We start from the raw sequence: 15359 nt of genomic DNA on the forward strand, positions 1-15359 counted from the left end.
GCTCCACTGCACAGACCAGGCTTGGTGATGAACAAGAGGAAGGATATATTTCTGGTTAAATACAAAATTGCCATCTCCTAGTGTCAACAAAAACTCCCAGACACGGAGAGGGAACTGTGGGATGCCGTAGAGATATCTTAAATCTCAATCCTGATGAGAGCCTTTCCACTGTATGATGCAGCACTGCAGACTGAGGGCAAAGTGCAGTGTTCAGACCTTCCCCAGGGATTTCAGGTGGATACAACTGTACTGTCTGAATCAGCTCTGCTTATGATCCCTGAATATCCCTGTAACTTCTACTTTAACTGTCACTGTTTTGATTTGTGTACATATCCGGCACTTGCTAAAATATCATGTCTAGGCCTCTTCCCAAAAGACTCCTCCCTCTGTCCTATCTCTTCCCAAGGCAATTTTATAGAACTGAGACCCTCTTAGAAATATATAGATTAGAAGAGGTAGGAAGACTTGAGAAATTTATATTAGAGGGGAAAGAAGGAAAAGGGGAAAAGCAAAACAAACCCAGGTCTAAGTATTTAGAAACACTTCAAAGTAAATGAATGCTTTTGAATCATCCTCATTATCAGAAGGATCGTCATAGTGCTGTCAGAGCTGTAACTGTAACTTTCAGAAGGAAAGCTGAGGCCTCTACCTCAAGGCTAATATGACTACCATTAGCTTTCAAAGTTCCTGCTCTTGCCAGTTATATGGCACTTTATGGCTAGGATATCAAAATGCAAACAGTGGTAGAACATCAGCATCACTTGTTCCAAAAACAAGGAGAGTTGTTTCTCTTCCCCCTGCAAATCAAGAGTACCCAAATTGCTTTGGCCATACACAGTTGAACTTGTGCAATGCAATCAGCCGATTACAGCAGCCCCTGTGGTTGCAAAATAGGGTGAGCCATTTGGACATGTCCATCAGCTGTGAAAACAGTCTTGGTATGCCACTGGGCTCAGTGGAATCTATCTGTGGGCTCCAAAGTAATGTCTAATCATGTGGTTGTACTATGAAACACCAGGAAATCTCTACACTGCATTTAGGTTTTGTGATGCCTGGACTCTGTAAGAGGATATTAGACAAGCAAAGAAGCTCATCTCACAAGACTTGCCAAAGTTAGGGCACAGGAAGCTAAGGAAAATGCAGCAGAGATGTTTATGAAAACAGTGTTAGATATGGATCTGCAAACAGGCTTGGCACCACCTGGTGTGCAAGGATGACCCAAATAAATACCTCAGATGAGCTCTGTGCCAGGATATCAACTGACCACAGCCAGGTGGGAGAAGCAACTACAATACTGCAAAAACAAGGTGCAAAGGGTAACACAGGAGTACAGATGACCAGAAGAGATTACCAGTTATTGCTAAGAAGTGAAAATAATACTTTCAGGGCTTTTAAGACAAAGCTGGGTTTTCAAGAGTTGAGCCTAAAGGACTCAAATATGATATAACCAAAGAAGAATGAGACTGAAACCTGAAGAGTGGCAATGGGGCTTCGTGAAAAGACAGAAAACCCAGAAAAAAAATTGAAAGAAATGCTTAAAAAGTAAATGAGTGGAGTTTTACACCATATAGTAAGAGATGGGAATAGTTACAAATAGGCATACCTTGATCACAACTATTTCATTATTAATGCCATGAGGACTAATCCACCTTAGTAAAATAAAGCAATTTGGCAGGTGTTGGGGTTTTTTTAAGCTGTCTGGTTTGTTTTGGCGCAAGTGTAGAGCAGGGAATGACATAAAAAAAAGAATATTTTAACTTGCTCTTATGACCAGGTTTTTTATGCTATGAAATCTTGCCTTCAGCTTTCCAATGAAGAACTGATTGCTTCTGAAGGAAAATGGCTATAGTAGTTAGTGCCTCTGGGTTCTTTCTGCATCTAATATATCCTTCAAGCCCATGAAGTGTTCAGTACCTCCCTGTTTATCTTTCCTACTGTAACCACTCCAATTTTGTACCCTTTTCTCATGGAAAGTCCATCCACAGGCTTCTGCCATGATCTTTTTTTCATACAGTTTGTAACAGGATTAATGGACAGAGATCTGAAACAATTTTTTTGGTACAAGAAAAAAAAAGATAGTGCTTAGTGGGCTTCTTTTCCAAGGATATCACCTGTCTTGTCTTGATGGTGAAAAGTGAATTTTTTTTTAGTGGGTGGTGCTGATGATAAAAAGGCAATGGGAACAGACATGTATGGAACCTTGACCCCTTTGGGTTTTGAAATCCTGGAGGCATGTGAATGTAACTTGTCTTTGGTCTGCTCCCGTCCTGTTTCACTTGTATGCTTGTGTCAAGATTTCTGCATTTACAAATCAGAATTTCTAAATTTCCATTCCAACAATTATCTCTGCCTCTCTCCCCACCCATCCTAACAATCATATTAGATATATCATTTATGTGTATGAGTTAATAGCTTGGGTTTCTTGCAGGAGTGCAGGCTGTATATTTGTGGAAATGATCCAGGGTCAGCCAATATTTGCAGCAACTTCTGGTGCTATTGAACAGCTGGAGAAGATCTGGGAGGTGAGTAAAATACACTCTGAAATGGAAGAGAAAAAGAATTCATTGCTCCAGCCTACTTAAATTTAAAGTCCTAAGCATAGGTCCTGTGAGTAGCAGAAATAATTTGGTCTAATCTGCCAAATTCACAGCAGACTTTGTAACCCATTTTATTTTTGGCAACTTTCTTACAGACACATTTACAGAGTAAATCAAATTACTTCCTTTTGATGTTTGTCATCTCATCAAAAATTTAAAGCCAATTAAAATGACATCAAATTGAAAAAGGCATAAAAGGTGTGCAGGTACTGCAAATTCTGTTGCTTCTTTTTAAATCCTTTACTTACTGTAGGATACAGCACACCATATTCTCACAAAGGAGCTCTAATACTGCTGTGGAACTACCTTGAAAATGGCAAGACCCTGAGGTTTGTCAGAGATTCTTCTTCGTTTTAACTTGGCACATTTTGTATCATCTCGTTTATGGTGCAGCTCTCAAGACTGATTTGGCATAATGGAAAGTGTGAAAATACTTTATAAAGTGAGTGAGAGCAACATATTTGGGAGCTTCCTACATTGTTTTTTCTGCTGGGGAAACAGCAACACAGAGCCACATTCAGTTTGGAAGAACTGAGGCAGTCAGCAGCCCTGACAGGTCCTGTACGTTCCTGACCACTTATTCTGACCCCGTTACTGACTCACCAGCAAGGTCAACCTATGCATTCATCTTAGTTCTTGCTGTAGGTATCACTTGGTTTGCTCAGCCTAGAGAAGGGGAGAATAAGGGGAGATACCATTTCAGTCACAACTTCCCTGTGAGGGGAAGAGGAGGGGCAGGCACTGATCTCTGCTCTGTAGTGACCAGAGACAGGACCAGAGGGAATGGCCTGAAGTTGGGTCAGGGGAAATTTAGGTTGGATATTACAAAAAGGTTCTTCACCCAGAGGGTGGCTGGGCACTGGAACAGGCTCCCCAGGGAAGTGGTCACAGCCAAGACTGCCAGAGTTCAAGAAGTTTTGGACAGCACTATCAGGCACACGATGGAATTCTTGAGGTGTCCTGTGCAGGGCCAGGAGTTGGACTCAGGAGGTCCTTTCCAACTCAGCAGATTCTGTGATTCTGTGTCTGCCCTTTCACATTTCCTCCCAAAGATTTACTCTTATGCATAGAGTGTTTCTGAAATGTGTTTTCAAAGGAGAAAGTACAGAAAAAATAAAATTCATTAAAATAATGAGAAATTACTTCACAGCCATTAGACTGCTGCATTAGACATCTGACTGTAAGTCAGATTTTTCCAGCTTAACCACTTCATGCAGAAACACTATTGCTTGGTAAGGTTTTCCTCTCTGCTTTAAGTAGGAATGTGATAAAAAGTCAGGTAAGTGCATACAATTCTTAGACTTGAGTTCAGTCCATTTAAAGAAATGCTGAATTTCTCTTTCATAGAGAGTGTGTGGGGAAAAAGAATTATTGGGGGGGGGGGGGGGTAGAATCCATACTTGGCCAATTAGCAAGGTTCAAAGCCAGGGCAGGGTCCAGTTTCTCATAATTGAATGAAGGTTATCCTTACACTTATGTCTGAAATCTCTGGATACATTTCCTGTGGTTTTGCTTTAGAGGCTTATAGCACTATCGTAATTTCTCCGGTATTATAACTAATACCATGATTAACAGGATTTGTGCCACAGAAGGCAAAAAACCCCTTATTTAAAAATCATGAGGAAGTTTAAAGAGCTATGAAATAATTAGTGCTTTTCACAGGAGGTTTTATGATATTATACAGCCTGGAATGAAGCTCTGTGTTAGACCAAGATTTCAAAGCTCCTTAGAGGCTTTCGATGTCTAGCATGAGATATTTTGCTGAGTGTGAGGTTCAGAATGGGGATTCCTACTGTTTTCTAACAGTCAGTTCCTTTCATGTACTACTAGTAGAGGCACCCTGCACTGGTAGAGAGACCATCTGCATTTGTGTGCATGAATCTGTATCACCCAGCATGCTCATCTGTGGGACTGTTGGACTGTTGGACATGTGGGACTGTTGTGGGACTGTTCACACACCATATAGATGTATGGCTGGAAAATCTCCACTCTGTGAAATGTGTTTGTCCTGTTGAATCATCAGGACTGACTGGCTCTCATTTTACCAAAAATTCTTCTAGAGGCAAGTGCCACCTAAAGCAGTCTCCATCTCCCACCCCTGGCTGCTCATTGCTGCTCCTGTTGTCACCTCTCACATGTGGGGCTACATGAACTGGGGACCCTGCAACTTTGTTTTCTCCCTGGCTTACTCTGAATGAGAACAGCTTCTTTGTCCTTCTCATCCTCTGGCTGCACAAACAGTAGCCCTAATGAGCACTGGTACTCATGAAGGCATGGCACAGGAGCAGGGCCAAACATGAAGGGAAGGCTGGCAGTGTTGATTATGGAAGTGTCCAACAAGTCTCCAGTTTGCTCATGGCATGGAGAGGAAGCAAACCTGACCAAATCAAGATCCATGATTGAAATTTTAAGAGGCCAGGCATAGGATTTGCATGCAAAAGTGTTTCTGAAACATGTGTAATCTTATTGATGTGAAACATGTGAAACATGTGTAATCTTATTAATTAACATTGTGCTGAGAAGGACTTCATGTGGGCTGGATTAGGCTACAGAATGCCACCAGGGTGCTTCTGCTGCTGAGCCAAACATTGTGCCAAATGAATGACTGCAAGGCTCCTCAACACAAAACATACAATAAGACTTCCCAACAAAATTAAACTAAATCAGCTAGGTTGATTCCTTCAGCTAAGGAATCCTTCATCACAGGAGAAGCAAGCAGTTAGAGGGCAGAGAGAAAGATCAATGATTTACACCATCTTAAAGCACTTGCTGAAATACAAGCACTGTAAAAATGTTTCTGGCTGAAACTGTTTCTTCCCCAGTGGGCTGAACTGACCTGCACCAAGACCTTTCACTATAGATTGTAGAGAAGTTGCTTTGTTATTTCTGATGACATGGACAAGAAAGTTAACATTTAGGGTGGATACACAACAGGTAAAACAATTGTCAGAATGTAATTAATTTCAAATATACATTCATATGGCATTCAGTGATTGGTGCTCTGAATGCTTTCACTCCTCAATGCAGTAAAATATAATATTTGCTATAATCCTTATGTAGAAAAGTATAAGCACATGCAAATAATTATTTGTTTAAATTCTTCACCAAAAAAACAGAATGCTGAGCTGACCCTGGCAAGTATGATTTTATTATGCACTGAACTTACCCAGTTTCCTCTGACGCCTGTGGAACTTATGTTTGAGAGCTCACAAGAAACCTTGAAGAATAAGGGCCCACTGAGCAGGGCTTGAGCAGGGCTTCCTGGAAAGCTAACAGGATAGCAAAAAGAGAACAAATTCTGGATTCGAGTTCAAATTCCAACTCTGTCTTTCCTGTGCCTACAGTTTGCTTTGTGACTTGTCTTAGTACATGATACACACACCAGTCAAGAAGGCATCCTCACCAAGGGCTGTCAAATTATCCTTGGTGCAATGCAACTTCCAAGGTCCCCATCTGGCTGGACACCTTCTCTTTGGGGAGATTTCAAGCTTCCAAGGCTGATTTTACAGGTGAACAGAGACAAGGACCTTTCCCCTTAGTCTTTGCTGTGGCAGGCTGAGTCCATAAAAAGTTTGGAACCGTGGGCCATGGCAACTCGCTTTGCTTCAGAGGCTGCCATGCTAACGTGTGCCAGTGGTGAGATGCACAGCCTGCTTGTGGCTGTCTTCTCCAGGCAGCTGCAAGTGTCACAGCTGTTTCCTAGCTGTGAGTGAGAAAAACAAGCAACTACCTGATGCTTTACAACTGCCACAAGCTGGCTTTATAGTTCTTCCTTCTTTAATGTATTTTTTCACTGATGCCTGTTTTCTGGCAATCTCAATACGAATTTTGGGGAGGCCAAGTTCCCCATGGGGAGGCTCACACTTTAAGAAAAAGGAATTGTCTATCATATGCAAAGGGTAACTAATGTGAGACAAATCTAGTGTTGGAGAAGAGAAAGTGAATAAAACCCCTGAATTTCACTGCTTTTTAAGAAACCCTGATGATTCTGGGTGTTGTCTGATGAAAGCTTTGAATGCTTGGAGCTAGTAGTACTGATCTATACTACCATTTCACATGCTGTGAACTTTTCTTAAATATGTGGCTTTACTGCTTTAGCACACGTCATCCATATCAATAGGCACAGGGCACTTTGCATGCATTGAGTAATACTAATAAGAACATCTGCAACTGCAGAAATCTAGATATGCTCGATCTCACACATTTCAGCAACTAAAATGAAGTTTGAGGAGGCTTTACTGGCCCAGACTTTGCTCAGTGAGCAGCTACTGCTGAAGCCCACAATCCCCAATAAAGGCCAAAGACACTGCTGGAACTCTGTATCCTTCAGAGTGAGGCTCAGCACTGCTTTTTAGCTCCAGCTGCTAGACCTGTCTGCCAGCTTTACTTTTTTACTTCAGAAGGCCAGGGTTTCTCTCAGAGCTCACAGCCTGTGCTGCTGCTGAACATACCAGCTGCTGCCAGTGCAAGTGGGCACAGTAAGTCCCCAGGGCAGCTCTTCAGCACTGAAAAGGGCTGAACTCTGTGACCCCTGGGCTGGCAAACACAGGCAGCAGTGGCACCTGGCAGTGAAGCTGCGTATGCCTTCACTGATGTTCCCAGCAGCAACAGCATTCAATCCCAGCAGGAGCCTTTCTGCTACATAATCAAGTGCTGAAACGTCAGTGTCCTTTATGCACAGTGGCAGATCCAGCACCAGCCAGGGCAGTGTAATTCTGGTTTACAGGGAAAGCCAGTCGCTCTCCCCTGAGACTGATACCTCCAACTCCACTCCAAAGCAAAGAATGGGCAGAAAGAGGTCATTGTTCTTCTCACTCTCTTCTTTTGCAGGTATTGGGGGTCCCAACTGAAGACACCTGGCCAGGACTTTCCAAGCTCCCCAACTATAACCCAGGTAGGATTTAACTCATGAGAAGGCCAGCTTTTTCTCTGAGCCACACCATTGTTGTAATTCTTATTATGAAATTATTGTTCATTCATTCTTATTATGAAAAATCCTGTGCTTCGGTGTTACTAAATCCCTTGAGCTAGTTAATGACAGTGGTGTAGGACCTACAACAGGACTGGGATTGGCTTAGTTTACAAACAGAGGTATGTGTGTGGCAAACTGAGTGCTGGTATATGTAAGTCTAATGGAAGACTTCATTGCTCAAAGTCTCACAGTGTATTTAGTCTCCACTCCTCAGTGGAGTGGAGCAAAGGACCAGTGTCTCCTGGTTTAGACTGGAAAAGCTGACAGGCACCTGGAGATGCAGTTTATCTGAACTTTCCTTATTTTTATGGAGATTGGTTTGGGGACCTTTAGACCTCAGCTTTAAAGGCCACTGTCCCTGATTTTGATGTCTGCAAGGTGAGAAATCTGTGTGATTTACAAAGCTGGATTCTTTTATTTCCACATGAGCTGGTAGAGAAGTCTGTGTCCTGAACTTCAAAGGGCCAGTTGTCTCTTATTTTGATGTGGGCAGGTTGAGAAGTATGCTTTGAAAAGCTAGCTCAGTCACTCTCCCTCTCCCTCTCTCTCTCTCCCTTTCTCTCTTTCTCTTTTTGTTTAATGTTTTCTCCTGGGAAAATATATTCAAGTGTCAGTGAGGGGGAAATGATGAGCACTGATTCTCAGCCTCTCAGCAGGATCATTCTGTAAGAGAAATATTAAAGTGAAATATTAAAGACCCTAGAATGTGAAATTCAGCCATCCACAATCTAGCCATTCTCTCTCACTTATACCATAGGAGAGTGGTGGGGGGAGCCTGTCTATCTGGACAGGGAAAAAAAGAAAAAGGGGGAGAGGAGGAGGGAGAAGACGTGCTTTGAGCAAGAGGTTTACAGGTTTAGTAGAGCATAGTAACATCCTTTCAAAGAAGTGGGTGTTGCTCTGTGACCTAGTCCAAGATGCCCCTCCTTTGATTCTGGTGCATGAACACTAAACAGCCCCCATTTTCACATGGTAGCCGAGATTGGCTGAACAATAACCTGGTCTCACAGTCGAAAGGACTGGAATCTTTCACACAATTAGCTGAGACACATTAATCAAACCAGCGTGAAATGGGAATGTGTCGCTGTCCACAGAAAGTTTAATTTGGATAGCAAGCAAGCACAGAGCAGACAGCTGGAGGAAGCATTTTCTTCTCTAAGTTGTAGAAGGCCTGGCTGGATAGTCTACAAGTTGAGAAGAGTAATCTGGGAGATACAGAAATGCTCGTGTGTGGGAGGAACTAATCACAAAGATTTTTTTTATGTCGGTCATCTGCTAATACAAAGCCTCAAACATACAAACATGCAAACTCTGAGTGATGATGATTAGGTATTCTGGTGCTATGTAGAGGAACAACCTAGAAATGCAAGCACTAAGGCTATGTTAGCAAAGAAATTTTCACAGACAACAAAGAATGTGAGTGCCTAGAACTACTCTGAGTAGTGATTTCCTCAGCTCTGTTTTGTCTAAGTAGCAGTGCTGTCCTCCGCTGCTCTGGAGGGTGCCAGTGGCAGGGCTGGGAAGGAGAGGACAGGCACCTGGACAGCAGGGCAATAGCCCCAGTGAAGTCAAGTGATCATAAGCAGTTTTCAAGTCTGACTTGCTTTCAGACTTGATAGAAAGTTTCCCTAGTGGACTCCAGAAGGGCAGAATTGACCTGTGCTGTGATACTGGGATGCTGGTGCCATTTGTGGCTGGACCAGCCAGAAATGCAGGACTCAGAGGAGACTTCTGTGGGAGCATCCCATGGAGCTGGCAAACACATGGAAGAACAAACACATGGAAGATGCTATGTAAGTGTTTGGGGCAATAGCTGTGTTAGCTGGAGAGGCAATATCCCTTTCCCCTCTTCAGAGCCTAAGGGGCTGTGAACTGTTCCAGCCACATACAAGAACAAAGCACTTGGCTTACACCTGGATTACACAAACCAGTCTGGATAGAAGGCTAGTCTAAAGTTTGACTATTTGCCCTACTCATGAATTAAATGAATTCACTTCTTGATGAGACTGCTGGTAAGAAGACAAATTAGTCTCTTTGTTTAAAGCTAAATGCCATTTATATGCTTCTGGGCACTTCCCCTCCTTCCCTGAAGCACAAATGCTGTTCCCCCCACAGGACATGCTCAGCCTGAATACAATCTGTGGAGTCAGCCTGAGAAAACCTTCTCTCCTGAGGTTATTCCCAGACCATTTGTGCGAATCTGGGTGCCTGGGTTGGTTCAGATAAGCAAACAAACTTTGGAGCGCTTCCCCAAATCTGATGGTTTGAATTCTTTTAGCTAGTCCTATTGATGTTCACACTGAGCACAGGCAGCAAACAAACAAACAGGTTCCTGCCCGCGGCAAGGAATGAACACGGGCAAAACAAAGCACTGAGGTGTGATCCTATTCTCATTGAAGTTGATGGCAAAACTCCCACTGGATTCAGCAATGTAAGCTCAGCCCCAGACTGAGATTGTTACTGGAAGGGTTCCTGGGCCAGGTGGGTTAGCAGGAATCTTTGAAATAAAAGCTGGAAACCTTTAGATGTTTTCCTGTCGCTGCTGTGGGCTTGAGCACATCCTGCTGCAGTGGGCTGTGGGGTCTGTGAATCAGGCACACACAGGGCAGCTGGAGGAAAAGCAGCTCCTCTGCCTCCTCTGTGGGCAGCTGGCAAGGGATGAAATGTGCAAAGGCGTTTTTGACTACCCTACCTCGGTGTCTTGCACAAAGTTCAAGAACAGTCTCATGCCCATTCCCTACAGTTTGCCAAAGTCTCAGCCTGTCTCCAGGTGAATGGGAAGGATGGGTGAGTAACCCGTTTGTGGCCAGCCCTACAGCTTGTGATGTCACCTTCTCCCTGCAGGACAGACACGTGGGGTAGGGAATTATGTGCAGTCTTAGGGCCTGCAAGCAGGTTGGAGAGCCATTCCCTGAAGAACAGAAAGGACTGGGAGAGCTCCTGCCCCACATCTCAGCACACTCGCTGCCTGTCTCCCTGGCTCCCCGGGCTTACCAGCCCTACCATAGTGACAAGGCTTTGCCCTGTGTTTGTTCATTTGTTCTGTTCCCTCATTTTGCTTCCCCTGAAAGAGGCAGTTGCAGCTCTGTTAACACTATTTTTGAAAGCTCTCATGCTGAGTGAGCTCAAATCCTTGCATTAATCTACTGCTGTGTTCATTTCACTGCGCTGAAAAGCAGTGAGTTTAAATCCCCTCTAAACACCACTGGTGACACCAGAAGGCCAGTGTTTTGATCCAGCCCCATTAATGGTTACAAGTTTGAATCTAGACAGCAGGGGTCAAGGGCAGGAAAGGATTAGGAATCACAGCCCATGACATTAAGCTAGTGCTTTCGCTGAACTGGGAATACTGGAGCGCCCAATGTACCAAGTTAGTTTGTATTTCCTTTTTCTGAAATTTGCATTCCAAAGAGTGGGGAGCAGTGCATATCTGTCCATAACATGATGAACTGATGAACTGAGAATGAGCTTTACTCCTTGATTTATTGCTCAGGCTGAGTGATGAACTTGCCTGTGCCAGGTAATATCACCTCACAGAGCAGATGCAGGTTTCACACCAGGCCTTTTCAGATGCAGCAATGGCTTTCAAAAAAAGCCCAGTTTTTCACATATCTGCCGGCTTTGGTATGCTGAATGAGATTTAGAAGCTTTCCAGAGTCAACTTGTGCTCCCAGGTACATGTTTTCAGTGTCTGTTGCTTTTGCACAGTCACCAGCAGATGGAGGCAACAAGCAGCAGGCCCCGAAATGCAAACTTCCCATGACATTTGTGAAAATGCAGATGAAGTCTGCATTCCGAGTGCTTTGGGGTTTTTTTGTAATTTCACTTTTTATGTTGATGTTTCATTTAACACATGGGATGGTTGAAAACTGAATTCTAAAACGATAAAATTTTTATTGTCATAATAAACTGCATGTGGCTTTGATCTCAAAGGGAAGAGCAGCACTGTAACTAATGTGCAATGTATGCTAGCCAGGGTGTAGGGAAACTTCCCATCTGTGTGCCAATGGGCACAGCCTGCAGTTTCCAGCCTGCCACACAGACAGAGCTCTGCTCCTGTCCTGAAGCCACAGAGATTTCACTAATGAGAGACATTTTCTCTGTGAGCCTGCAACCCCACTGCCTTCATCCAGCAGCACTTGGCATCCTTTTTCTCTCTCTTAATCAATTAGGAAAGTTTAACTTTTGTCCTTTGGCTTTCTTGCCTCATTATCAGTTCATTAGCCACTTCCACCTGGGTTTTCAAATAAGAAGGTATTTCCTCATTAGCACACTCTACCTTGCATAAGGATAGAAAATAACAAACCTACGTGCTACCTTTCAGATCTACTCGTACTGTTAAAAAAGCCAATCAGCCCTACACAATCCCATCATTTTATGTCTACATCATCATTGTGAGATGATTAAATCAGTAGTTCATCCACTGTTTTTAATAATCTAAATATTCTTTATCTCTTGCCTTTATGGAGTAGCTGTTTACAGTGTTTTACAATTTTAGATTTTTCTTAATCTTGCAGTAGGGAAAATATTTACTGCTCTGTTTTTATCTTGCTCAACACAATGGGACCTCGGCATTCTCTAAGGATTTGTCTATATGGGATCAGTCAGGAGATTAATCTGAACTGATTGAAAGTGCATTAGTTAACTGTATTGAATCCTTGAGCAGAGACACACTGTTTTCTTACCCCTATCTTCCATTTATAATCAAAGCTCTGTATACTCAAAGTGGCAAATTTGGCAGTCCTCACTCAAGCTGAATTCTTCACTGAGAGATGTGTTTGGACAGGGACAGGAGTAGTTGGCTCACTGGCTCTTACACTACCCCTTGCAGATAATTATTAATCTCCAGGTTACACAAAAGATAAATTTAAGTCAAGAGGCTTGCTCAAGACAGCAAATTCTATAATTCAGGTTTTCCTCCCAGTTCCCAGTAAGCAAGCTGATATTTTGATATTTCTATTTCTAATGTAAAGAGGATCTTATTTTCTTTTTTGGAATGTTAATCCTGAAAATACACTCTGCAAAAACAAAGTGACATTTCACTAAGATATTGAAAAGTTTTGCCCTGCTGTTACCAACTGAACGTTTTTAAAATTCTGTGTTAAACTCATTAAAAATACTAATGTTAAAAGATTTCAGTACAGTACTTAAAAAATCTCAGCATTTTTACTAATATTCAATGAAATGGATATATTGTCATAAAATGTTTTCATCTCACAAATCAAATTTTTCTGACAAAAAGTTACCGCATCTGAAAGATTTTGGCGAGCTCTGTGAAGAGGCAAAAATTTCTACCTCATACAGAAAACATTTTTGCCTTTCTAAACAATTTTTAAAATTGTTTTCCTGCTATTCTATCTGGAAATTTTACATCAGTAATTTATTTCTACACTTTTCCTATAGTCAAGGGGGGAAAAAAGGAAAGATGATCAGTGAAAATGTTACTAGTGATCCAAGAGGAGTGTTCTGCCAGTCTTGGTGACTTATTTGGGAAGAGAGTATTCAAGTTGCTAATATATAACTTCTGTATATTGGTGACATGCCAGTGCTCTGGCACATAAACAGCCACAAATCCTATCCCAAGTTATATTCCTATTTACTGCTCTAGAAATTACCTTAGTATTTGGGTGTAGGAGAATAATTCAATTCTGAACTGTTACTTACCCTGTGAGAGGTTTAACAACCTGCTTGCCTGGCTTAATGGTGCAAGATTGCTGCTGGAAAGGTCAAGGGCTGGAAGTTCAGTCATTTGCACTTTTTTAAGTTGTCTGTGCTGGGTCTGGCACTCTGGAAATGGCAGAGGGAACTCCCACTTGGACTTCAGCAGGCAGCTCCTGAATGAAGTGCCTGGTGCTTCCAGGCAGGCAGGGAGGGCAGATGCTCTTGAAGGGTGCAGCATCAACCCCAGCCGAGCTCTGAGTCTGCTGGCAACAGACCAGTGCTGCTTGCCTCCTGGTGGTCTCCCTGCTGTGGGGAATGCTTGTCCAGGCTGAGCTGGAAGAGAGGTGGACACCACCCTTCCTGCTCTCCTTCCCATGACTAGAGTGCCACTGTTCATTCTCTGCTGTCAGAAACAGTGCTCAGGAAAATGTAGGTGGGTAGAAATTGCAGCCTTTCTGATTGCAAAAAAATCTCTCTGTTCATCAGCTCTACGGGGAAATTTTCCAGGCTTAAGCCATTCATTTGTATCTAAGCCTGAGAAGATTCATGCTTTACAATAAAGCATTTGAGGAATGTATTCCTCTATATTTACCACAATGTTTAGAAATATGTCCTTGAAAAATATCAAGAACACAGACTTCACAAAACTACAAACTCTGCTAAGTTCCAATCTGATAGAGATCACAATAATCAGTGAGTTACAAAGCCTCCATGAGCATGGCTAACTGGACAAACAACAAACTTCGTGAGAGCTGTGGGCAAGAAGAGAGTGGGATCAAAGTGCTTTGTCTCCATCCCCAGTATTACTGCTGCATCCATGTAGAAAAGCCCCATGTACCCATGGGGGCAATATGTGAAGCTCAGCAGCTCCTTGGAAAGTCAAGACAATTGACTAGGGATTCAGGCCTGCAAACTTCTTTTTGCTTCCTTTGTGTGAAGGCTTTAGGGACTGATACTGCTTTTATTGATGTCAAAGCTAAGACTCACATTGTAACAGGAGGAGGTCCAAAGCCTATACTCACAGATATATGAAAGGAAAGGGTTACAGAACTGGAACAGCCTTATTAAGATCAATGCAGGTACTCAAGTCCTGTAGGAATAAAGTATATTTATAAATAATAAGATGATAAATTCTATAGGGCCCTTTAAAATTCTGAGCACATTTTTTGTAGGGGCTCAGAGAATGGGTTTTGGCTTGATTTTCATTTAATCTTGTGATTGCATATTACACTTTCTAGAACTGGTTGCTTCCAGGAGACCTCAGAGACTCCGAGTCATCTGTGACAGGTAAGCTACCTATAACAGCAATGTCAAAATTGCCTCTGGGTTTATTTGTTTCTTTATGCAATCATTTAACTTGAAATGAGCTCTTTTGGCAAGCTCAGGAAGAGCAGGGTGGCTCTGTAGTAACAAGCAGATCTAACATCAGTTAAGCAACTGATTTTGAGAGATCGCAGCAAAGGTAGGCACATAGTGAGTTTATTATTCTCAGAGGAGTAGTGATTATTCTGAGATAAGCAGTGACTCAATGACTTTGTGTGCAGCTTTTTGTGGGGCACAGTTCAATTGAGAAGGTAATATTTTCCCAGGCCCTCTTGCCCAGACTGAGGACAGACTTCACACTGTCCCAATTTTCATTTTTGAAAACAGACTGTAGGAATGTTGCTCAACAGCGGTAAGGAAGACATGCTAGGACAGCATTTTCATGAGACAATGAAATAATCTTGTGATTAGCTAGGAGGGGGAAAATCACATTCTTAGTGACCAAAGCTATGAGATGAAGGCCATGGTTACACACGCAGACCAGACACACCAGCACTGCTGATTCACTCAGTATTTTTTCAGGCACACACAAACACACACACACACAGAGTGTCCATATGTATCAGTGAAAGAAATTTATAATCAGACGAAGTGCCCTCACCTAGCTGAGGGAGTAATTCAAATCAAATCCCTCTAAACTGATTTTGAGGCACATAGCAGGCTTTATAGATGTGTAGGAAAAGGCAAGACAGGATTTGTCCTCAAGATTGGATATATGAAGATGACAATAATCAAATATCCTTTGAGGACATAACCACATTTTTCATTGCTGTTTATTATCTGTTCAGCTGATTGCTTGGGGTCCA

At 42.6% G+C, this 15359-nt stretch overlaps 1 protein-coding gene across 1 annotated transcript in view; it reads left to right on the forward strand.

Moving 5' to 3' along the window:
• The window catches only part of CDK15 (cyclin dependent kinase 15), a 39533-nt gene that overhangs the window by 11789 nt on the left and 12385 nt on the right, over positions 1 to 15359 (forward strand). Inside the window, exons 10-12 of the mRNA XM_039727958.1 lie at positions 2429 to 2522; positions 7428 to 7491; positions 14469 to 14517. Coding sequence (XP_039583892.1) covers positions 2429 to 2522; positions 7428 to 7491; positions 14469 to 14517 — 207 coding nt within the window. The remainder of the gene's footprint in view (positions 1 to 2428; positions 2523 to 7427; positions 7492 to 14468; positions 14518 to 15359) is intronic.

Source organism: Passer montanus, unplaced genomic scaffold (genome assembly GCF_014805655.1).
Source record: "Passer montanus isolate IOZ18808 unplaced genomic scaffold, ASM1480565v1 scaffold1, whole genome shotgun sequence".
Taxonomy (NCBI): Eukaryota; Metazoa; Chordata; class Aves; order Passeriformes; family Passeridae; genus Passer; species Passer montanus.